This window comes from Physcomitrium patens, chromosome 23 (assembly GCF_059467195.1).
Source record: "Physcomitrium patens ecotype Gransden chromosome 23, ASM5946719v1, whole genome shotgun sequence".
NCBI lineage: Eukaryota > Viridiplantae > Streptophyta > Bryopsida > Funariales > Funariaceae > Physcomitrium > Physcomitrium patens.
The window spans coordinates 13,617,806-13,644,019 of record NC_143432.1 but is presented as its reverse complement, the minus strand read 5'-3'; the positions used below and the strand labels follow the sequence as shown (position 1 = coordinate 13,644,019).

General features: G+C 33.4%; 1 protein-coding gene across 3 annotated transcripts; it reads right to left on the bottom strand.

The window, feature by feature from the left end:
• Positions 1 to 678: 678 nt before the first annotated feature.
• On the bottom strand, positions 679 to 6,849 carry LOC112276193 (uncharacterized). 3 transcript variants are annotated; one of them, XR_016500292.1, is made up of 14 exons: positions 6,636 to 6,849; positions 5,615 to 6,236; positions 4,969 to 5,242; positions 4,706 to 4,835; positions 4,299 to 4,361; positions 4,006 to 4,050; positions 3,434 to 3,779; positions 2,911 to 3,124; positions 2,696 to 2,741; positions 2,390 to 2,512; positions 2,182 to 2,295; positions 1,937 to 2,028; positions 1,585 to 1,680; positions 679 to 1,303 (listed from the first exon to the last, which is right to left on the bottom strand). XR_016500292.1 is itself a non-coding variant. In XM_024507295.3 (14 exons), exons 1-14 carry the CDS (start codon positions 6,639 to 6,641, stop codon positions 980 to 982), a joined length of 2,553 nt encoding a protein of 850 aa, XP_024363063.1. In that variant the 5' UTR covers positions 6,642 to 6,849; the 3' UTR covers positions 679 to 979. The 3 variants fall into 3 exon arrangements, 2 of the variants coding, with proteins under 2 accessions (XP_024363063.1, XP_090102747.1); XM_024507295.3 differs by having other exon boundaries at positions 1,585 to 1,738; XM_090246621.1 differs by having other exon boundaries at positions 1,585 to 1,738; positions 6,432 to 6,655.
• Between the last annotated feature and the right edge of the window lie 19,365 nt (positions 6,850 to 26,214).

Below are 26,214 nucleotides of genomic sequence, written 5' to 3'. Positions count from 1 at the left end.
TCTTGTCTTTAGGAATAGCCATTCTAGCTTCAATTCTATATTAATTATGAATGAATATCTATTCTTTTTGAATTATACAAAAGTATATTGAATTTTTGGTTCTTTGAGATTGATGTCTTGGCAGACACTTCTTTTTGAAATAGATCTTAAAAAAAACTACTAATATATATATATATATATATATATATATATATATTTTAGAATCCAATATTAATAATATATTGATTAAAATTTAACCAATACTTTAAAAAAATATATAAATAAACAAAATTAATAAGTATCTTGGAATACTTGCTTTGCAATGGAAAAAATAATTAAAAAAAAAAAAAAATATTACTTATTGTATAAAATTGCATTACAACAATTTGCACCTTCATTTAGCAATACCAACCAAAGAAATGTCTTAATATTTTAGGTTTTATGAAACCAAACTCATTATTCTTGATAGTTGAGAAACTCTCTTGATATTGATAGATGTATGTTTGAGAAGATACAATAAAATAGGTATATGATAAAAAAAAAACAATTTTAGTAGAAAACAATTTTAAGAAATTTTTTAAAAGACCCTATAAAACAATAGTAGTTGCAAAGATGTATCAACCAAAGATTTGGAAGTAACAATCAAAATGGTGGTAGGATCACATCAAAGATAATAACAAATCAAAGAAGTCAAATGAGTTTACTTTTCCAAGACCAAAAGTGGTATATACACCTTAATATGAAACAATGAATACACTTGAATGATCATAAAATTTGATACAACCAACCCACACCAACTGCAAGCCTACAGAATAAGAACTAAGCTCATAGTCTATAGTTTGGTTGGACTTTAGACCATTAAAATTAGACCAGAAATTGTTCACTAGAATCTTCGTAACATTAAAGACTTTTGTGCTTTAGAGCTTCAGCCAGTGATTTGGTCTGATCACAATGTTTGAAATAACCAATATATGATGACAAATGGACATGGATACACCCCTCATACATTATTTGATGACCAAGGTAGCTCGGTTTTCACGTTCAAGCCGGGCGAGGGATCAGTTTCAAGCACATGATTTCCAGGATTCCTTGGCAATTTTTTTGGTATGGAGCCTACAATCATTCTGCCTTGGTCGTAACCGTCCATAAGCAGCTTCCCTATTTTCTGCTTCCACTCGTTTCCAAGGTCAGCTGAGTCCTGCCCTTTGTTATAGTCATGTACCACACGATGGCAGAAGTTGAGAAGAGAACCCAACCCGCTCCCCCAGCTCCATCCATAATCTTCCAAAATAGATGCCTCTTCCTGTGTAATATCGACACCCACCTGATTTGGAGAATCCACACGTTCGTTTAGTTTTCTCTGAATTCCATAACACTAACCAACTTGAATTGCTACTGCAAGCTAACACAATATCCGGAAGAGGACATGACAGAGCTCCCATCAACAGGTACACAGAAAAGTAGTTATCAAGCAACTGCACGTACATAACTTTCAAAAAGCATTGTTGAATTCGAAGAGGTCCATGGCCCTTTGTAGAGGTAACGGATGTTCATCTAGTCATAGCAAACAAGAATGATTAATACAAATGGTTGTGTTAAGTTTACCACAAGCTGGCGGTTGTCTAGAAGAGCTGCACGACCAGTAGTTGCCACGCTCATAACAGCGATCAATCGCTGCACTTGCCATTTCACAGGTAATCCCTGCACCAACTCAAAAAAGTATGTTGCATACCCATACTCAGGACGCTCCAACACAATCCTGCGAAAAGCAATGCACTACAGTTTGGAACAGAGTTGATAACAAGTTAAATGTACAATTTTGATATGTACGTAAACAAATAGACAAGGACGAACAGCAAGAAACTAAGGAGGGAAGAATTGTGTTTACATGTTCATTAAGCGCAGACAGTTGAGACAAAATTATTCACTACAACTGTAAGGAGTATCAAGGAAAAACCTGTTGTGTTTTTCAAACACAAATAGAAACGCACGCAGGCGTCTACTCCAACCCCACTCCACTGGCCATTTTCTCTTGCGCAATAATCTTGTCTATCATTTCAGAAAAATGGCGAGTTAGGCAAATTGTAAACCTCCAAAATCTTCCGTTAAAGATTCACATATTCAACTATATTTACTTCGTAATCTACTCATGCAGGCCAATAAAAAAAAAATCCGGTGAAGGGTTATAGGTCAGAAAAGTGCCTGCTCAATCAACGACAGTAGACAGGCAAGGCAGTAACGAGGCATGATGCCTGACCCTTGCTGCACTTTAGGAGGTAGAAGATCCTTCCCAAGCCCCGAAGAAGACCCCCAAGCCTATACATACCAAAAATACATATGTTAGCCAAATTACATGTCAGAAATAAAGTTAAGGCATTCCACACTCGGTTGTATGATAAAGCTCGCATACTTTGCCGATAACGCCCTCAAGTTGTCCAAATCCACAACCAGGGCTCTCTGTGGCTAGAGAATCGTCCATCTCCAAATCTTCATAGACGTCCATGTCCTCGAGCAGACCTCTTTCTTCCAATTGCTGCAAACAAAAGCTCTTTAGTGAGATGATATGGTCCATTTAACTCCCTATCAATATAAGATGTAGGTTACAGCATCACAACAGACAGCATATGCGCCCATAACACCTGCATCCTTAATACTCACTTACTACATAAACCCTTGTATCAGAGCTTTGCAACATTAAGGAACACGAGGGACTAACCTCCAGAAGGCCGGGTGCATCTTCTTGTAACGCAACTTCAATTGATCTGCATGGAAATTAAAGCAAAGTAAGGACTCCTCTTTCTGGGTAGTTGAAGTTGTCCTCCATACAAATTTCTCTTAAAGAGACTAATAGGAAACGGGAAATTTCATAGAACTTTATATATATAAAAAAATTACTTAGCAAGTAAAATTATCTCCTTAAAAGACACGTACACTTTATTTCTCTTCGCATGGATGTCATGTGACGATGACTTGCCTCCCAACAACAGAGGTTCTCTCTTTACGTCTGCTCTTCGCTTTGAAGATTCTACGTTCGAAAATTCGTGTTGATTTGATTCCTCCGCTGATCTTCTCTTCTCTCTTACTTTTTCAACTCGCTGTTTTGAGAGCCTAGTAGCCAATGGAACGTCATCCATGTCATCATCACCTGAAACATAATCCCAGGTGGTTTGATTCAAGTATTTAAAACATCACAGCAATCGCAAATGAGCGCAATAATTGTAGGTTTATAACTTTTAGATTCTACACGATTCGAAAAAAATAAGAAATTTTGAATGCACACGCCACTATGTATGCGAGGATTAGGCGTCGTCCAAAAAAGAAAAGTACAAAAAACAAGTAAAATTGCAGGCCTTAAAAAAGATATGAAGAACGAACAGGAAAGGTAACAGATGCACTCAGAAAAATAAAACGTGCTTCAACACACGATGCAAAAGGTCTGATATAAACAGCTTACTGGAATCGTCATTGTTATTCGTTTTATCTACATGTGCAGCATCTGCTTCTGGAGTCACAGGCTCGGCTTTCGCGGACTTGAAATTTCTGTGACTAACCGCAGGCGATAACTTTGAATTGACCATTGCCTTTCCTGGTTCTTGATTATGCATCCCACTTTGTATTGCACCGGGTTCAGAGCTGATATTTGGACCACAACTAGAATTAACACGCAAATTAACAGATGACTTGTCAATTTTCAACTTGACTGCACTAAGATATGTATCTACAGTGGTTTCGACATGATCCCGCTCCTGTGAACACCTCTCACTAACACCAAGCTCTGCTTTTAAAGCTAAAACAGCTGCCTGCAGAAAACAAAGGAATATGAAATTAGTGAAGCCAAATACAGCAATAACGACTTCATCTACATAGGATTATACACACGTTCTCCTTAGCACTACCACGTCATCTTTAAACAGAATCACATCACTTTTGTCTGCCAGTAATGTATCCAGCGAATGCTCCAGCACTTATTCAAACGGTTAAAATCTCTGAACTCAACAGTCAAAATTAGACTAATCAATTCCGCACCTTCTCTTCTTCAATTTGCATCTGCAATTGCTTAAGCTCGGTCATCTGCATGTCACGCCGCCTCACAATAAGATCCCCACTAACACTCATATTTCAAAAGACAAAACCCTGCACCCAAATGGTAACTTGGCTTTGAAAAAGATAATCACAAGCCTATAATCTCATTCTAAAAGAGAAAAAGATGTCAGAATTTTAGAGACTAAATATCCAAAAATAGTCATTGGAGATAGCTAAAGGCATATTGACAGGAATAGATACACTCCCAATTGTGTAGGTTAACGAAAGACACGAACCTGCACAGCAATATCAATGCTTGCGCGTTCAATAGCCTCCTTCTCCTTTCTTATTCTTTGTTCCTGTTAAATTTCCAAAGAAACCAATGCGAAAAAGCGTTTAAACAACGAAAAGGAAAAAAATGAAAAAAATAAAATAAAATAAAATAAAGTAAATGGAGACATCCGCAATCAAATATACAAGCTTGACTAGGGATGATTCCTAATCCAACACAGTTTCCGCCCACTGACTGAGGTAATTGTAAAAGGACATCTGTGTGGACTGACTGCAAAAACCCACTACATACAAAGCCCTACACTTAAGCAATAGAAAGTTGAGTGCGAAAACACTAACTGCACCACATAGTTCATTTAGATTAAACATCAATGATTTGAGGATCTAGACTGTAATATGTACTGTGTGTTACCTCCTCTTTTAGTAATCTCTGTTCTTCCATTACGTCATTCTGCATATCAGCAATTTCTTTCATCTCCTCCTCCAAAACTTGTTTCTTCATAAGGCTTTGGGTGAACTTTCGTTCCCTTTCCTTCAGGAACCTGCAAAAAGCACCACTTGACACTTGTTGATTGCAAATGCAATTCATTCAAACCCAGCTTGACAAGTTAACTGAAACTATAAACCAATCACAGGAGCTACGATACGTCATATCTCTGCGTGCAATACAAGTACCTTTCCCGATGTTGCATTGCGATGTTGAGTTTGTTCCGCAACTTGTGGCAGGATTCTGTAGCTTGCTCCGCACTAATATCTACAGTAACCTGTTTGTGAGTTGTAGCTGCGCCAGACGATGAAACAGGGGGCTCCCCTAGGATGCTGGGTCTCCCACCGATGCTAGAACGAGAAACAAGAGGTACTCCTGGGATGCTAGAAGGTTCTCCTAGGCTGCTAGAGTCAGGGGCAAGTGACCTTGCCTCTTCAGCAGATGATGGTAATACAATGGGATCTGCAGTAGGTGCGTGATAGAATAGAAATTAAAGTAAAGGCATATCCAGAAACACAAAATATCCGTAGTAAGTTCGACTATCTTGACTGTAACGTACTGATTACCACAACTATTTGACTGTAATTGAAAACACAGTTTGTGCTCTAGTTACACTAATGCATCTGAACGTAAGAATGCTCTGCAAATAATAAAGACTGACCAGCTCAAGTCTACTAGAACTACCAATCCATATGTTGTGCAAAAAACATGAAGAATCTTGCTGTCTTTGATCAATCCCATGTAAGTGTAAAGGGTAGCAACTTTGAAAAAAAGTGTTTGAAAGAGTACTGTACAAACTGCGATTTATTAATAAACGCCGAATAGAAGGAGGACCTGCACAAGCTGGTTGAATATTCTCAGCACTCTGTTTCTTCGTTTTATTCTTCTTCCCGGTGGGCAACAACTGCATTGCTCTTCCCTGAGACGTGTCCTGTGCGATGGGACCATCTGCTGAAGCGAGTGTTCGAGGGCTCAGCGACGGGCCACAAGGTTCCTCAATTCTATCACCTCGTTTATCTCCTTTAGAAATCCGACTAGAGGAATTCGTGATGTTAGCATCACGAGGAGGTGATCTCTTCCGTGGAAGAAACGGCCTATCTGAGGTGATCTCCCAAGACTCCTGAATATGGGGTAGAGCCCAAACTCCCTCCCCTGATGATCCTTTCAAAGACTCCTGAAACATCATCTTGACTTCATGAAAACTATGTCTGTAGTCGAAGCCTGGAGGAAACCTTGAATCACTTCGAAAATGGCTAGAGTTCGGAGCAAAACTAGACTCACTAATTAATCCTCTCGCTATTGGCACACCGGGAGGTAATTGCGGGTAGGAATTATCGATGGGAGGCTGTGCAATAAGCACATCGGGGGATGTCTCTCGCGCGCCCCTCCGCTTGCGATGCATGTTTGCGTTAGAGCCTCCTCCACCAAAATCCTCAAAATCGCTCCATTCACGGTGCTGCTAACCATCGAAACACACAACAATTTCCCGAGTGGTTCAATCCATTTGCAACACACAGCAAGTAAACAAACGGCTCCAGCTCGTAAGTAATGTGTGATGCTTAAGGCCACAACATCCCTAACCACGAGGGCAAAAGTCACGAAACAACAACAGAACTAGAATGGGAATGTGATCATGAATCAAGCAAATCACCTTCTACAACTACAAACACGGAGAATTCGGTGAATCTCTGGCGACGGGTTCAAAAAAGACACGGACTCTGCAGAAAAGCAGGCAAAACCCCAACAACCCATCGTCCAAAACTCAAGAAAATTACACCGTCGATCATCTGTGTGAAGGAGACCAGCTGAATTACAAGCTCATCTGTTGAATGCATTAGCAGATGTGCTCACGCACCTTCATAGATTCCGAACTTGGCCTGCGTGGGATGTAAATTCCTCAGACATGGAGATGGAGATAGAGATGAAGATGACGATGGTTCAATGGACAGAATAGGGGTGCATTTGTTGTGTGTGTGGGATTGCTAAACCCTAAAACTGATCCCGAAGAAGCAAAACCCGTCTCTTCCTGAAACGTGGGTCTTCCGGTGCGAACCACGACTTGTTGATTGTGGGGGAAAACTGAGGGTTTTGATGCTAAAACAGCAATCTTTGATACTGCAGCTTCAGTTAGGGTTGGATTTGTGGATTTGTGAATAGTCGTGATAATATTCTAAAAAACTTTTATGTAATGAGAGTAGAAAACAAGTACAATGAAAATTGTGGGTAGTGAAGAAAAAGATGGATGGTATTAGTTTTTGAAAAAGGAAAATAGGTCATTTAATTGTATTTTAGTTAATGTAAGCTATGTAGATCTAAAATCTTAGAGAAATTTGAAAAGACTTGTGATAATACTATGTGTTTGAAAGTTACATTCCTTTAGTAGTTGAGGTCACAATCTAACTCTAAGAATATATACATAGATATATCTATTAAATAAAATTATTAATTACTTTATTGTTGATATTTATAATTTGTTGAGTATTTTTATACTTTTTTTTCTTATTGTTTTTTTAATAATATTATTACCACAACTATTTATAAGATAAAAAAATAGTACATATTAATAATTAAATAAGACTAACTATATGTTTTTTTTAATCCAAAATTTAATGTGTAGAATAAATTTAATATATTTTAATTTTTAAAAGAATCCTAAAAATGTTGACATTGTAAATTCTCGATTCAAAATACTAAAATTACAAACACATATATCTATATATTAAGATTGTTCGAGGAGACAAGTGGTGGCTCTTACTCACTACATGTACCCTTCTTGGTTTCATCAATAAACTTAAGATTATCTGGAGTTTGAAAGGAAGCAAAAGCTTGACCAAAACTCAAATGGAGTTCACAAGGAAATCACATTGTTCATTTTTTTATTTTATTTTATTTCTTTTTCTTTTTCTTTTCAACATTTTTGAAATTGAATGCATTCAAGTGGAATTTACAAAGAGTTCACAAAGAATTCATAGGGAATTCACAAGGCTCATCTAGGTGAACCCACATTCATAACAACATATTATAAACCTATTATGATATCAAAAAAATGTCATAACATTAATGTAACATTATAATCTAAAATCTAATATACAATTGAACCAAATATATAATATTATATTAATATCTTTATATTATGTATTAATATGTTATGTAATTCTTGCTTCAAGGACATGATATTATTATATGATATATAATTATTATATACATATATATTATAATACTTGCTTTAAGAATATCAAATACATATATAATTATATGTATACTTGCTTCAAGAATTATAATACATATGATTATTATATAAATATTATTATAATACTTGCTTCAAGAACCTAATCCATTAGTTATGTAATTACCAATTGGATTCCATTATAAAGTCCTTAGCAATGAAAAATATTTCTTTGTAGCATCGCCAAAGACTTAATCTTGAGATAAAGTCTTAATCTGGGCATTCTAGATGGATTAAGTGACTTGATGAATTTGACTGGATATATATTATTGTTGTTGATACCATCTTTGACAACAACTTCATTAGCGCATAGATATTCTTGTTCTTCTTTAGAAAATATGGCCATAATCTTCTCATTAATATCTTCTACATTATCATTTTGTGTATATAAAATGATTCTATTTCTAAAAGAAACATCATTTGCTACACCATCTTCTACTAATCTTGGATAAACAACATCTACTAGTGACATTAATTGTTGATGAAAAATCGAATATTTAAGAAGTGTAACTTCATTATTGGGCAAAAAGTTTATACCATTTCTAATCTAGCAAGTAAAAAATAGAAATACTAGTCAATAATAATGCAACTATAAAGAATTCAAATGCACCACCATCTATGTATAAATGTGTGTTTGCATTCTATACCTAAAGAACCCAATGAACAAACTTAATATATACTTGAATTTTTTTAAAATTTGTGAATCATCAAATCAACTCAATAGTTGTTTTAGAATAAAAAGATGCATTTAGAGTACTTAGAACCATAATATATTATGAATAGTATAGAAATCTTTAGACAAATAGAAAATTAGAGAGTTAGTTGTAGAATTGGAATCTTAGTAAGTCTTGGAGGTAATTATCTTAATTGATTTAGTATTTTTTTTATTTACCATTGAGAATTGAGGAATATTTATTAAGATCAATATTTACATTAAACTTTTGTCTATATATAGTATTTATAAAAAAAAACTATAAATATTAATTAGTAATTAGAAGAAGCATGAGAAAGAACCTCATATCTTTTTAGTTAGTTATATAGAAAGTAAGATTTATAGTAGATTTAAATTGATTTTATTACTATAAAAATTATCAAGATAGGAAATTATAGCCTTAAACTAATATTAGTATTATTGAACTATTATAAAAAAATTTAAATTTTATTTAGAATTTCTTTAATTTTTTTTAGAAATTTGTAGAGCAATTTCGAATACTTTGGTAAAAATGAGTTTTATCACTTTGAGAGCCATTATGAAGAAATGAAGCAAGATTTGAAGGCCATAGAAAGTTCTCAAGCTAATTGGATGTTTTTAAAGACCATGGTGAAGTAAAAAATGTAAAATTATGGAATTTACTAGTAGAAAATAGGAAGACCAATAGCTAATATAGTGTCAGGGACATGAATCTCAAAGAAAGAGAATTCTCAATACACTCTTCTATCATTGAAGAGAACTAGAAAGTCACTCAAAATGTGATGTAATATTAATTAGAATGGCTATTGTCAAAAACAAGAAGATTAAAAAGTCTTGAAACAAGAGTAAGACTAGAAAGGCATTGATAAGAGTGAAAAAGGCTTCACTCTTGCATCCATATATACTATCTAACTAAGAGCTACGTAGCAATGTCCTATAGAACCTCCAAAATGTGTTGACTTTACTAGCCACATGTCTTAATGTGTAAGACAAATTATTTATGTATGTGCGACATAGTTAGCTTGTTTCACAAGCTACTACACCGAGATAACTTGTTCCACAAGCTACGAATACATGGTTAGCTTGTTGGCCAAGTTTCTAACCTATAAATACATCTAAAGTCAAAATCGCATCTATGAAGCTTCTAGAAAGCTTTTCTAGAAGACTTTATGAAATTAGTCTATATTTTCCTACTTCTACTTAATCATATAAGTAACTATTGGTATAAATATATATGTCCATGATATTACCCCCCCTTCTAGACACGAGTTCCACGAGGAGTGGTCTTTATCTCAATTTTGTAGTCTTAAAGGTTATAACAATCACAATGTCTCGTCTAGTAAGTCCGCAAAAGAAAGCTCTTGAGTTGAATCTGCTAATTGTTGGTGCTCCATCTCTTCAACATCACAAATATACAGAAGCTACAATGAAAGATAGAAGGTAGAATGTTATTTTTCTTTGATCTTGTTTCTTTTATAGCAAAGGTTTGTTATTCTTCATCTTGGTTTTGATGGATGTCATTGATGAAAGACTTCAACTTTCTTTATTGCATTTGCAAGATTCTTTCATGGCTCCCATGTGCGTTCACTAATATCATATCTGCACTAATGAACAAGATATTTCAACCTATTTCGGCACCGCCTTGAGTCTAAGACTTCTTCCACCTCAAACTCTTGGTTATTATCCACTTTTATAAGAGGAGGTGGCATTTGTCTTCTTCCCAAGTTATTTATTGTCTTATACGGCTGAAGAAGAGACACGTGAAATATATAGTGGATCTTTATAGACTCCAATAGATATAATCGATAAGCAACAGAATTGATTTGTTCACAAATAGGAAAAGGTCTCAGCCTACTATAATCCAATTTATCACAAAGACAAGTAGACTTGATATTACGACGAAGTAACCATACCTTGTCATCCATATTATATTATGGTTGCTCCTTGTAATAGGCATCCGCATTGGTCTTTTGTCATTCTTGAGCTTCCTTCAATTATATCTTTATTGTTCTATATAGCTTTGACAAACGATTTGGTAAATCTTGCACTGCAAGATTATCAAATTTTGAAAAATCAAAAGTATCAAGACGTGAATGATAACCATAATTAGTAAAGAAAAGTATTTGTTGAGTAGAAGAATGTACCAAATTATTATATGCAAACTCTGCCAATGATAAAAGAGTTGTCCAATCATCTTGATGATATTTGATGGTACATCTCAAATACTGCTCCAAAACTTGATTCACCCATTTCATTTGTCTATCAGTTTGAGGATGAAAAGCTAAAGAAAGCTTTATATCTATCTTTAGAATCTTGAATAGGGTTCTCCAAAATCTTGATACAAATTGAGTCCTTCTATCTAATATAATATCCTTTGATAATCCATGATAGCGATAGATATTGTCAATGAAAAGCTTAACTCTTTCTTCACCTAAAATAGATTTTGTACATGGTACAAAATGTGCCATTTTGATGAAGCAATCTACAATTACAAATATAAAATTGTATGCACTTGAGACTAGAAGATCTTTGATAAAATCCATAGAAACAAGAGACCATGGTTGTTTTGGAATCGGCAACGATTAAAAAAGTCTGTAAGATTGATGGCAAGGAGTTTTGAATCTTGAACAAGTATCACATGATTGTACAAAGTCTTTGAGTGCCTTCCACATTTGAGGCCACTAAAAATCTCTTGATATTAGTTTCAAAGTCTTGTTGTATCCAAAATGTCTAATTGTTGGAAAATCATGACGAGCTTGAAGGACACATAATTGTACCTTACCTTCAAGAAAATATAGGTAATTTTCAAAGTATAATAGGTTGTTCTTAAACTCAAACTTTGAAGAGTCATGGGACTTACATGGAGTATTCTTGATATCCTGAACAAGAGGATTAAAGGACATGATTAATTGAATTTACTTCACAAATATTGAATCAATAGTCAATGTTGATTTTATAGCTCGAAGATGAAAATGCTTGGGCTTTAAGAGAATTGATCTTTGTTAATCAAAAGATGCATCTCTTTCTTTTGGTGCAAAAAAAGCACATCTAGAAAGGACATCTGATAGACCTTGTTGTTTTTTGGGTCAATAAGTGATCTTGAAATTGAATCTAGACAAAAAAAATGCTCCAACGAGCTTGCCGATAATTCATGATATGTGCTAACATGAAGTATTTGAAGTTCTTATGATTTGTATATATGATAACTGGACTTGAGGCACCTTTTAGATAATAATGCCATTCTTAAAATGAATCCACGATTGCAAGGAGCTCTTTGTCATGGATCTCATAATTAATCTCGGCTATTGAAAATTTCTTATAATGAAAAGCTATTAGGTGGAGTTTGTCATCTGTTCCCATTTGTGACAACACGGCACCTACAGTAAAATTTGACACATCTGTTTCTATAATAAATGCTTTGGAAAAGTCAAACCAATATAAGATTGGTGCAGAAATAAACTCCTTCTTCAAAACATCAAATGATGCTTCTGCTTCTTTATTCCACTCAATTTTGTCTTTACAAATCAAACGTGTAAGTAGAGTTGTAATTTGAGAAAAATTCTTAATGAAGATTCAATAGTAATTAGCAAAGTCCAAAAAACATTGTACATCTTAGATGGTTCTTGGAATCTTCCAATGTATGATAGTTTGAACCTTCTTGGGATCCATCACAAGGCCTTTGTTGGAAATGATGTATCCTAAAAAGTCAACTTGAATAGTGTGGAATACACACTTTTTCAACTTGGCATATAATTTTACATTTCTAAGTTTCTATAACATGTGACAAACATGAAGTTCATCTTCTTTTGTATTCTTAGAGTAGATTAGAATGTTGTCTAAATAACAAATGACAAAATTATCTAAAAATTCATGAAAAATATCATTCATAAGATGTTAGAAAGCGATTGGTGCATTTATGAGTAAAAAAGGTATGATATTATATTCAAAATGTCCATAACTAGTCAAAAAGCAGTCTTCCATTCATCTCTTTTTTTGATACGAACTAAGTTGTATGTTCCTCGTAGATCTATTTTGGTATAGATCTTTGCTTGATTGAATTGATCAAGAAGTCTTGAAATCACATGCAAAGGATATTCATTTTTGATGGTGAACTTATTGAATCCTTGATAATCCACACACATTAGCAAAGATTCGTCTTTCTTCTTCTCAAATAAGATAGGAGCCCCAACTAGAGATTTAGAATGGTGTATGAAGTTCTTTGCCAAATTCTCATCAATGCACTCTTTTAATGCAGCCAACTCATTCTACGATAAGCTGTAGATTGATCCGAATGATGGTTGAGCTCTTTCTTGTAGATCAATTGAACAACCATAAGGTCGATGCTTGGAAAGAATATTTACACTCTTCTTTTCAAAAATGTCTTGGAATTCTTGATATTGGTTAGGAATATTACTAAATATTTTTTCACCATTAGAAATGGATGTAACATATATAGCAAAAGATGATCCTTCTTTAGCATCATACATGAAAGCTTTCATACATATTAGTAAAGATTTGGATGTATTGGACTTACATACTTCTTCTTTATTAACGCAATCTTAGATTATACTATCAAAAAAATTAAGGTTACAAGAAATCCAATCTATTTGAGGGTTATATTTTTCAAGCCATGATAATCCTAAAATACCAGATTAGCAGGAGATTTTATTACATTAAATACTACTATGCTGTTATGATCTTTAATTGCTACATCTAAAGGAATAGTTTCATGAATAATATTTCGAAAAGATAACGAAAGACCATCTATGACTTCTACATATACGGATTTAACTTTCTTGACTAAAGGTATTTTTTGATTTTTGACAAAATCTTTGTCTATAAAACAAGCTGAGGCTTCTGAATCTAATAAGGCAAAGACTTTGAGATTATTAGGTTCTAAATATACTTCTATTATAAAACAAGGTGATGGATTTGAAGAGAGGATAAGACCTTTACTAGGTATTGTACATGATTCCAACCACATGGTTCCTAGTGTACCTGGAGAAACTTATTTTCTGATACATTATCTTCTTTTCTAATTGTGCTACTCATTTTGTAATTGCATTGCTTCTTTGGACAATGTTGAGCAGTGTGCTTAGCTTCTCCACAATATAAATACAAACCCTCTTGGCAAAGTCGAGTCTTTTTCTACTTTGTGAGAGGTTTAAAATGTATCATATCAATTTGCATTGGTTCCGGCTTTAATGAATATGTTTCAAAAAACTTGGGAGCTGCTGCCATTACTTGCCTTATTCTTTCCAACCAAGTCTTTATTCTTGATGCGTTTCAAATAAATAATTATCGCATGCAATGGCTTTATAAATTGTTCTAAAGATTCTACTTTCAACAATGTTAATAACAAGTCTTTGATGCTATCCTTCAATCTATATCAAAATTGATTGATAAGTGCTTTATCATTCCAATCTACTTCACAAGTGAGATTTTGGAATTTGGCAGTATGTAAAGTGGTTCATTGTGATCCTTGTCATAAGGATAAAATCTTGGTCTTTGTTACTTGTTCTTGATCACTTTCTGCAAATGTGGCCGTAAATACTTTTAGGAATGAATTAAAATCATAAAGAAGTTGTGAATCTTTTTCCATTAAAGGTGCAAATCAAGAGAGAGTACTTCCTGATAGTAGTGTGCCTATGAATCCGACTTGGATAAATCCATCAAAGTATTCGAAAAGGTGCAACTTTAGATAGAACTTGACTTATTACAAAAATCCTCAAAATTTTGATTTTGTTCCATCAAACTTCTCAGGTAGACTAACTCTTATCCCCCTCATACTTCTAGAAGTAAAACTCCTTGGATTTGGTTGTGACATCGATCTACTTGCTTCTTTTAACTGTACAACTTCTTGCTATAGACTTTGAACTTCTTCTATAGGCATAGGCATAGTACTTCTATGATTCACGTAGAAAATATGTGAGATTTCTACTCTTAGAGTGTTGACAAGCTCATGAAGATCTACCATAGTTGTAAATCTATTCTCACTTCTATTGAGAGTAGCATCCATAATCTTTCCTTCCATAGACAACTCAAACAAATTTAAAAGTTAAATTAAAGTAAGATAATCTGCAACTTCTAAAAAAATCCCACAAAGAGGGATAATCCACTCACTTTAAGGAAAAGATCAGTGTTTGAAACAATATTTTTTGTTTAAAAGTAGGTAGTCCGCAACCTTCAAAATACAACAATAAAAGTGCGGTAATCCATTCACTTCTAAAATAAGATAAAAATAATATGTTAGTATTTTTGTCAAACTTTCAAGGACATAAATCTTAAAGAAAGAGAATCCTCAATACACTCTTTTATCACTGAAGAGAACTAGAAAGTCACTCAAAAGGTGATGTAATATTAACTAGAATGGCTATTGTCAAAAATAAGAAGACTAGAAAGTCTTGAAAGAAGACTAAGACTAGAAAAGCATTGATAAGAGTGAAGAAGGCTTCACTCTTGCCTCCATATATACTATCTAACTAAGAGCTATATAGCAATGTGTCAAGGACAAAGACTCGATGAGGAAAAATATACACCAAAAGGCTATCTCGATATAATAAGTCAAAATATAAACAAGTAGGTATATTAAAAGGAAACTGGAATGGCTATTGCCACAAGACAAGAAACTAAAGACTCTTGAACCTGGACTAGAAGCAAGAAAGGGGTTGACAAGAGTGAAGAAGCCTTCACTCTTGTCTCTATATATACTATCTAACTAGGGGCTACGTGGCGACGTTCTATAGGACCTCCAATATGTGTTGACTTTGTAGGATACATGCCTTGACTTACAAGGCAAGTTTTTCTACGTGAAGGCCACATAGTTAGCTTGATCTTCAAGCTAACAACATGTGTGGCACATGGCCAACTTGTTGACCACGTTTCTAATCCAAAAAGTCAATTAAAGACACCTATGAAGTCAAAGCAGCGTCTAAGAAGTTTCTAGGAAGCTTCTATATTAAATATTATACAATTAACTTACTTTTATCTACTTTTACTTACTTCTACCTATTTCTATATGTAATTATTAGCTTACATGATTATGGCCGTGACATTACCCCCTTTTTTAGAGACGAGTTCCACGAGGAGCGGTCATCATATGTTGAAGAAATCTATGATGCGACGAATTATATTCGCCACATACTCTGATCTCTGTTCTCTTCGAAGATGATTGATAGGGCCTCTCAACCATCGGTAGTGTCCCATACCAGGGCGGGAAGACCACCCAGTTATTTGATCATTATTGAGGCCTTCATAACTTCCTTCGAATAGAATATTCGGAACACCATCAGGAGTTGTTCCTACCTCTAGCAAAATCACCAAACATCGAGAGTCCCTTCCCAAATCGTGATACCAAACGCGTTGTATCTCACCATCTGTTCGAGGAAGAACATGTCGTTCTTGAAGATCTTTATATCGATTGCGTCGTCTTGAAGGTTGTGACAATCGTAATGTCTCGTCTGGCAGGTCAGCAAACGAAGGTTCTTGAGTTGAATCTGCTGGTTGTTGGCTCTCCATCTAATTAGCGTCACAAATACAAAGAAGTTACAAACAAGGATAGGAAATTGAATGTTATCTTGCCTCAATCTTGTCTCTTTTATAAGAGAGATTTTCATCTTGGTTTTGATGGATGTCGTTGATGAAAAACTTTGACTTTAGTTGATGCATTTGCTAGATTCCTGGATGGCTCCCATGTGCGTTCACTAATATCATATCCGCGCCAATGAACAAGATATTCCAGCTTATTTCGGCGCCGCCTTGAGTCTAATATCTCTTCCACCTTAAATTCTTCATTATTATCTACTTCTATAGGAGGCGGTGGCATTTGTCTTCTTCTTTGTATATCCACTGTCTTATATGGTTCAAGAAGAGATACGTGGAATACAGGATGGATCTTCATTGACTCTGGTAGATGTAACCGATATGCAACTGGGTTGATCTGTTCAGAAACAGAAAAGGGGCCAAGCCTACGATAGTCCAACTTGTCACAAGGTCGAGTAGTCTTGATATTGCGACGAAGTAGCCATACCTTATCATCGACGTTGATCTGTGGTTGCTCCTTACGATATAGATCTGCGTTTATCTTTTGTCGTTCTTGAGCTTCCTTCAATTGTGTCTTCATTATTGCATGTAACTCTGACAACCGATTTGCCATATCTTCTGCTGCAGGATTATCAACTTTTGAAAAATCAAAAGTATCAAGTCGTGGATGATAGCCATAATTGGCAAAAAAAGATGTTTGTTGCATGGAAGAATGTACCGTATTATTATAAGCAAACTCTGCCAATGGCAGAAGGGTTGTCCAATCATCTTGTTGGTAGTTGATAGTACACCTTAAATATTGCTCCAAGACTTGGTTTACGCGCTCTGTTTGTCCATCAGTTTGAGGATGAAAAGCCGAAGATAGCTTTATGTCCACTTTTAAAATCTTGAAAAGGGTCCTCCAAAATCTTGACACAAATTGAGTTCCCCTATCCGATATGATATCTTTAGGTAATCCATGATAGCGATAGATATTATCAATGAAAAGCTTAGCTGTTTCTTCACCTGTGATAGATTTTGTACATGGCACAAAATGTGCCATCTTGGTGAAACGATCTACTATCACAAATATAGAATCATAAGATCTTGAGCTTGGAAGATCTGTGATGAAATCCATAGAAACAGAAGACCATGGTTGTTCTGGTATAGGTAATGGCTGAAGAAGTCCGTAAGGTCGATGACGAGGAATTTTTGATCTTGAACAAATATCACATGATTGTACAAAGTCTTTGACTGACTTCCACATTTGTGGCCACCAAAAATCTCTTGATATGAGTTCCAAAGTCTTATTATATCCAAAGTGCCCTGCTGCTGGAAAGTCATGACGTGCTTGAAGAACACGTAAACGTGCTTCTCCTTCTGGAACATATAGGCGTCCTTCAAAATATAATAGATTATTCTTGAACTCAAACTTAGAAGGATCATGAGACTTGGAAGAATTATTCTCGATATCATAAACAAGAGGGTCTGAGGACATAGTGGACTGGATTTGCTTGAGAAAAGTTGAATCAACAGTGAATGTTGATTTCATTGCTCGGAGATGAAATTGCTCCGGTTTCAAGAGGACCGTTCTTTGTTGCTCAAAAGCTGCATCTCCTTCTTTTGGTGCATAATAAGAACGTCTAGATAGGGCATCAGATAAACCTTGTTGTTTTCCTGGCCGATAAGTGATAATGAACTCGAATCTTGACAAAGACATACTCCAACGAGCTTGACGACGATTCAACACGCGTGCTGACATGAAATACTCGAGGTTCTTGTGATCTGTATACACAGTGACTGGACTAGAAGCGCCTTCTAGATAATGACGCCATTCTTGAAAGGAATCCACGATCGCAAGAAGTTCTTTATCGTGGATCTCATAATTGATCTCGGCTGCTGAGAATTTTCTTGAATGAAAAGCTATCGGATGGAGTTTGTCATCTGTTCCCATTTGTGATAAAACTGCACCCAAGGCAAAATCTGATGCATCTGTTTCCATAAAAAATGCCTTGGAAAAGTCAACACGATATAAGACTGGTGCAGAGACAAACGATGTCTTCAAGGCTTCAAATGCTGCTTCCGCTTCTTGATTCCATTGAAATTTATCTTTACTAGTCAAGCGTGTAAGTGGAGCTGCAACTTGTGAGAAATCTTTGATGAAGATCCGATAGTAATTCGCAAATCCCAAGAAACATTGAACATCTCTTACTGTCCTTGGAATCTTCCAATCCACGATTGTTTGGACTTTCTTAGAATCCATCATGAGACCATCATTTGAAATGATGTATCCTAAAAAGTCAACTTGAGTAGTGTGAAATACACACTTTTCCATCTTGGCGTACAATCCTGCATCTCTAAGTTTTTGTAATACTTGACGAACATGTATTTCATGTTCTTCGACGTTCTTGGAATAGATCAGGATATACCTAAAATAACTGGATTGGACGGGGATTTAATTATGTTAAAAGCTATGTAGCTATCATGACCGTCTATTGTTACTTTTATAGGATGAGTTTCATGAGTGACATCTCCAGAAGACAAGGGACGACCATCTATGACTTCTACATGTACTGGTTTAGGTTTCTGTACATAGGGTATTTTACGACTTTTAACAAATTGTTCATCTAAAAAACATGCTGAGGCTCCCGAATCTAATAAAGCAGAGGCTTTGTAATTCTTAGGTCCTAAATATAAGTCTATTATAAAACAAGGAGAGGGTTCTGAGGAGAGGATAGGACCTTCATTAGGAATTGTACAAGGTTCCAGCTGCACGGTCCTTATTGTAGCTGGACGAATCCGTTTTCCGACATGTTGTCTTCTTTGACCGTCGTACCTCTCATTTTATAGTTGCGTCGTTTCTTTGGACAATGTTGAGCAGTGTGCTTAGGTTCTCCGCAATATAAACATAATCCTTCTTGACGACGACAAATCTTTTCTTGCTCAGTTAGAGGATTAAAACGTACCGCGTCAATTTGCATGTCTTCTACTTTCGAATGTACGTTTGGCAAAGATGTTGATGTTGCCATTGAGTAATAACGTTGAGGTTCCCGTGAATGATTCTCAGATCGAAATTCAAAAAGTCGATTATCACATTTTACCGCAAAATCGATTGCTTGACTCAAAGTTTGAGGATCAGGTAAGTTGAGCATCAATTTCTTTACTTCGTATTGCAATCCATAAAGAAATTGACTGATGAGTGCAGCATCATCCCACTTGATGTCAATTGCAAGTTGTCGAAATTGTGAAGCATATACTATTACTGAGCGATTTCCTTGTCGCAGAATTCGGATCTTATTTGTTGCAACACGAGTTGCATTGTGTTCACCATACATAGATCAAAACTCCGCCAAAAAAGCTTCCAAATTGTCCAATATTGGATTTCGTTGTTCAAGAAAAGACGAAAACCACGATAATGCAGAACCAGAAAGTAGAGTGCCAATAAACCTGACTTGTGATCCTGGAGTTGGATAGCTTTGCGGTTGAAGTTCAATTGCCAATTGTACTTGATTGATGAACCCTCGAAACTTTGATCTCGTACCATCAAATTTCTCAGGTAAGGCAATTCTTGGTTCTCTAGTGCTTATAGGGTGTTGTACAATTGGAGAAGGAACGTGATTTGTTGTAGATGTTGAAGCAGCTCCGATCATCTCTATATCTCCACTTTCTACTATTCTTGTTCTTTCCGGTGTTTGTGAATTGAGTTGATGCATCGCAAGCATTAACTCCCTCATTTGCTCTTGCATTTGTGCCATTGCACTCTTCATTTCAACAAGCTCTGCCATAATGACACTAAGAAGAAAAATTTGTTTGATATTGCTCAAGACAAAAGAAAAGAAAGACTTGATAACAAAGAAGATACTAAGAACAATATCAGTTTAGAAGTGGGTAATCCGCAAACTTCTAATACGCTTATGTCTTGTCAAGAGAAAGGGGTAATCCACTCTTACTCAAGAAAAAACAAAGCTCTGATATTGTAAGTGTACTCTTGTCAATCTGTCAAGGACAAAGACTCGATGAGGAAAAATATACACCAAAAGGCTATCTCGATATAATAAGTCAAAATATAAACAAGTAGGTATATTAAAAGGAAACTGGAATGGCTATTGCCACAAGACAAGAAACTAAAGACTCTTGAACCTGGACTAGAAGCAAGAAAGGAGTTGACAAGAGTGAAGAAGCCTTCACTCTTGTCTCTATATATACTATCTAACTAAGGGCTACGTGGCGACGTTCTATAGGACCTCCAATATGTGTTGACTTTGTAGGACACATGCCTTGACTTACAAGGCAAGTTTTTCTATGTGAAGGCCACATAGTTAGCTTGATCTTCAAGCTAACAACATGTGTGGCACATGGCCAACTTGTTGACCACGTTTCTAATCCAAAAAGTCAATTAAAGACACCTATGAAGTCAAAGCAGCGTCTAGGAAGTTTCTAGGAAGCTTCTATATTAAATATTATATAATTAACTTACTTTTATCTACTTTTACTTACTTCTACCTATTTCTATATGTAATTATTAGCTTACATGATTATGGCCGTGACACAATGTCCTATAGGACCTCCAACATGTATTGACTTTGCTAGCCACATGTCTTAAATTGCAAGGCAACTTATCTATGTATGCACCATGTAATTAGCTTGTTCAACAAGCTACTACATGGAGATAACTTGTTTCACAAGCTACGAATACATAGTTAGCTTGTTGGCCAAGTTTATAACCTACTAATACATCTAAAGTCAAAACCGTGTCTATGAAGCTTCTACGAAGCTTTTTCAAAAGACTTTATGAAATTAGTCTATATTTACCTACTTCTACCTAATCATATAAGTAACTATTGGGATAAATGTATATATCCATGATATATAATCCTTCTAAGAAGGGAGGTGCATAAGTCTCATATGGATTGTAATACCTTGAAGGTAGTTAGAAAGATAAGACTTAGGCCTTATGGCCTCTCTTATGAACCCATATACACTACTTATGAGCCTTGGGGAGGCTCAAACTCATGATATCTTAAATAAGTTATTCTTGACATAAAAATTAACTACTTAACTTTTTATTTATTTACTTTTTATTTTTTAAACCTTCATAACTTAATCATAGTAATTCGGATTTATATGTTTCTTATATCATTGAAAAGATATAAAAGTAATTTTTTTAAAATATTTTTTTATTTTTATTTTTTATTTTTGACTATGTAAAAATTCAATAAACAGATTATAACTAGTTTCGTAACATACAATTACTTGATCCACTTGTATTGAATTTTATTTCTTTTATTTTTGTTCTTCTTCTTACTAATTTTACTTCATACCATCTATTACAAGCAACTCTTAATTGAGGCCATTTTATAATTGGATTGAGGAGTGAATTTTATACTCATAAAATTCAACCCCATATTTTCTTTTAATATATAGATTTTTATTTGAGACCAAATTATTGAATATCAAAAAATATGTTGTTACAATTTCTTTTTGAATTTCTTTCATAATTATTGATAATATTTGAAAAAAATCTCCACCAAAAACTATTATAGTTTCTTCAAATGGATGATCTATATCTTGAATGTTTTTAAAGGAGCGATCAAGTACCTTAAGATAATAACAATGTTCCATTGGAAGTTTATTCCAAGTAATAAGCAAAGTTTAGCAAATAAACTCATCATGGTTAAAATTCTCAGTAATTGAACAACAAGAGTCTTTGTTACAATTTAGTAGAATCTTAAATGTAGAATGCACGATTCTTCATTCTTTAAGTAGCAATATCTGATGATGCAATACATATGATAATCTTTTGCATCAATCAAACTTTAGTTGCCTAAGTGTTGTAACAAATATTTTACTAGTTCTTATAAGTTTGTTTAGAAAAAAATATGTGTTGTTCTATTATAACATAATTATATGAAGAAAATATAATTAAAAATAAATTTCTAATTATTATTTAATTATCTTGATTCAATAAGAATTTAAGATATTTAAACATGGCTTTAATAAAAAGCCTCTTAATTTATTTTCTTCTCTTAATAGCTAATAGTTTAAAGGTAGATTAATAATTTTACTTTCTAGATTATAGAATTCTTTTTATTACTTTAGAAGGGCCATAAATTGATAAAAATAAGATGGAAAAGATAAATAAATGGTATGGTTGATACTAAGATTAAATTAAAAATATGATTGGACTAAAAAATCTTTAAAATAGGTTGGATTGATATCCAAGGATTGACCATTTGTAGGACAGGGTGGAAATCAGACCTCCAACCACTAAAACAACCACCTAGAGCAAAGTAAGAGGATATTTGAAGATTGATAATTAGGATTTGTGAATTAGATTTAAGCTTATTGTAGAAGTATAAGAATTATTTTTATAGAGTTTAAAATGATTTTGTAATTATTATTTAAATTTAGAATTTATATCAATGACTTAAGATTTAAACAATACAAATAAAGCTAGCACTCTCGGCTAGTTTGTGTAGTTGTTGTCATAGCTATAGTTCAAAATTTGATAGTATTTAGTTGATTAAATGTTTTAAATGAATCTAAAATTTTGTATAAGTCTAATATTGTAATTGAGAGATATCTAGATTTTGATACAAGAAGGTATCAAAAATTGGTAGTTTGAAGTCAAACAAGATTTTTATGATATCTAAAATTTTATTAGTTGGATTAAGGTGAAATTTGGCATGATATTAGAAGACTTCAAGATCAAGGTATATATTGATTTTGAGTTGAAGTTAGTAATTGAAAAACTACCAGAATATTTGTATCAACTTTCAAGTTGGTGGCTAAGTAATATCAGTGTAATTTTTGGACTTTTTATCATAATTTATTATTTAAATTGGGCTAAATTTTTCTAAGGATATAAGAGACTTAAAGTGAAATTTATATGCAAATTTTTTCATTGAATGGATGATCCAATTATGAGTTACAACTCACCAAAGCTCACTAATTAAGTTAGGACTTCAAAAAAAAAAAAAAACAATTATCCTTATGAAAGTAATAAGGCAATTGGAGTTTATGTATAGTTGAAGTTACTAAATAGAGGATTTTTAAAGATTTTGGTATTGGCTTTAAGTACTTTTGAATTGAAGTTCAAATTGCATTCTTCTTATATGATAAAACTTATTAAGATTTTTTGAATATTTGTACCTAATGCATTTCACTAATATTAAATTCACAACAATGAACAAGATAATCTAATCTATTTTGGTAGTGCCTTGAATTTAAGACTTCTTTCACATCACACTCTTGATTATTATTTCCTTCTATTGGAGGAGGTGGCATTTGTCTTCTTTTCAAGATATTCATTGTCATAACTGGCTTAAAAAGAGATATATGGAATATAAGATGGATCTTCATAGACTTTGATAGATGTAATTAATAAGTAATTAGATTGATTTATTCACAAATAGAAAAAGATCAAAGCCTACAATAGTCCAATTTATCATAAAAACAAGTAGTTTTAATATTGCAAGTAGCTATATTGAAACAGGACCAAATTATCTCAAAATTTCAAAATCCTTCTATTCTATAGTAATATAAATTTTCATCACAAAATAAGAAAAAACAAACTAGAATAGAATTAAAGAGAATTAAATAGAATAGGACATAAAAGATAATTGAGCAAATAGAAATAAAACAGAATAGAACTGAACAAAAAGAAACAAAACCAAACTTTACTAAAAGAAAGGATCTGAAGCTATACCTAACCAAAAGTCCTTAACCAGTCCTATTTATACCTTGTCCTATTACCCTGGACTTTCTAGAATGTTCTTAGGTAGTAGGCCCGACTTAGATAACCACTTTAATTTCCTTTTATAGAAGATATTATGATAGATTCTATCTACATAATTACCCTAAGATTTATTTAGAAAGTTTTGTGATGAATCCTATCTAGATAACCATCTTAAGCCTTTTCTAAAAGATTCTATGATAGGCCCCATCTAAATAACCATCCTAAACTTTTATAGAATGTTCTATGATGGATCCTACTTAATCTACTAACCTAATCCCAATTCTAGAAACTTCCATAGTTCTAACTATCTATATAATTATCTTTTCTATACCTTGTTATATATACATTGTCATCCACATTGAATTATAATTTTTTCTTACAATAAACATCTACATTGATGTTTTGTCATTCTTGATTTTTTTTTAATTGTGCCTTTATTATTGCATATACCTTTGACAAATGATTTTTCAAATCTTTTGCCATGGAATTATCAACTTTTGAAAAGTCAAAAATATCAAGTTGTGGATGATAATCATAATTGGCAAAGAAAGATGTTTGTTAAGTTGAAGAATGTACTAAATCATTATATGTAAACTCTGTCAATCACAAAAAAGTTATTAAATCATCTTGATGATAATTGATGGAACATCTCAAATATTGCTTCAAAATTAAATTCACCTATTTTATTTGATCCATTAATTTGAAGATGAAAAGCTGAAGAGAACTTTATATCAACCTATAAAATCTTAAATTTTTTTTTTAAATCTTGATATAAATTAAATCCACCTATTAGATATAATATCTTTAAAAAATCCATAATATCAATAGATATTGTCAAAAAAAAGCTTAGCTATTTTATCACTTATAATAAATTTTATATATGGTACAAAATATGCTATTTTAATAAAATTGAAACAAGACTCATTTATTTCAAGTGTCTAAGATCCTTCTAATTTACAGCAACATAAAATCTCTTCATAAGGTAGGAAAAATTGGACCATAATAAAAATGAATAGAACTAAATAGAATAAAATACAAAAGACAAAATTGAACAAGCAAAATTAGACCAAAACAGAACAAAATAGAAAGATATAAAATCTAATTGTATTAAGAAAAAGGATCCAAAGCCATATTTGACTTGATGCTCTAAAAGTCCTTGACAAATCATATTTATATTTTGTTCTACCACCTTAGATTTTCTAGAATATTCTTAAGTGGTGGATTCTACATAGATTGCCATAAATTCTTTTTAGAAGGTTCTATGATAGGCTTTATTTAGCAAATCGCCCTAAGCTTTTTCTAAAAGGTTCTATGGTAGGCCTTATCTAAATAACCGCTCTAAATTCTTTCTAAAAGGTTCCATGGTAGGCTTCATCTAAATAACCACTCTAAACTCTTTCTAGAATGTTCTACAATGAGTCCTATGTGATCCACTAACCTAATTTTAATTCTAGAAACTTCCATAATTCTAACTGTCTATCCCTATGTAACAATAATACAAAAATCTTACCTATAATTTATTACAAAATGATCTATTTTCAGAATTATAGAATCATATAAATTTGAGATTATAAGATCCATGATAAAATTCATAGAAACAAAAAAATATAGTTGGTTTGAAATTGGTAATGATTAAAAAAGTCTATAAGATCAATGACTAGGAGTTTTGGATCTTGAATAAATATTGCATGATTGTAAAAACTTTTTGATTGCCTGTTATATTTGAGGCTACCAAAAATCTCTAGGTATAAGTTTGAAAGTCTTGTTGTATTCAAAATATTTGGTGTTGTAAGGTAATACAATTAATAGGTAAAAAAGATAAAGAAATTATTATATTATAGTAGATCTTATTTCAAATATTATAACAAATTATCTTAAAAAATAAACAATAGTCCAAAAGAAAGTAAAACTAAATGTGTAAATGCTACCTTTTTATAAAGTAGGCTTCTACTTATTTTATAAGACCATAAATAAGGCAAAATAAGGTAGATTAGAAAAAAATGATATGTACATATGTAAGAAGAAATTAGGAATTGATTTGAATAAATTTTAATTCAAAAGAGTAAAATTTTAAATCTGAAGAAGACTGGTTATCATCCTAGGTCAAAATCAGACCACAAGGTACAAAATAGGGCACTTATAGCAATTCCATAGTTTTTTGCAAATTAGAGAATAGAAGTTAAGAGTAGACTTAATAAGGTTTCTATTGGCATTGATTTTGAGTTATTTGAATATATAATGACTTTGTAAAAGCTCTA

Excerpts from the sequence above, each read along its gene's own strand:
- LOC112276193 (XM_024507295.3), bottom strand. Across the intron at positions 3,780-4,005 it reads TGCAAATTGAAGAAGAGAAG|GCAGCTGTTTTAGCTTTAAA; the intron begins GTGCGGAATTGA and ends TGTTTTCTGCAG. Across the intron at positions 1,304-1,584 it reads TAGACAACCGCCAGCTTGTG|GTGGGTGTCGATATTACACA; the intron begins GTAAACTTAACA and ends TCTCCAAATCAG.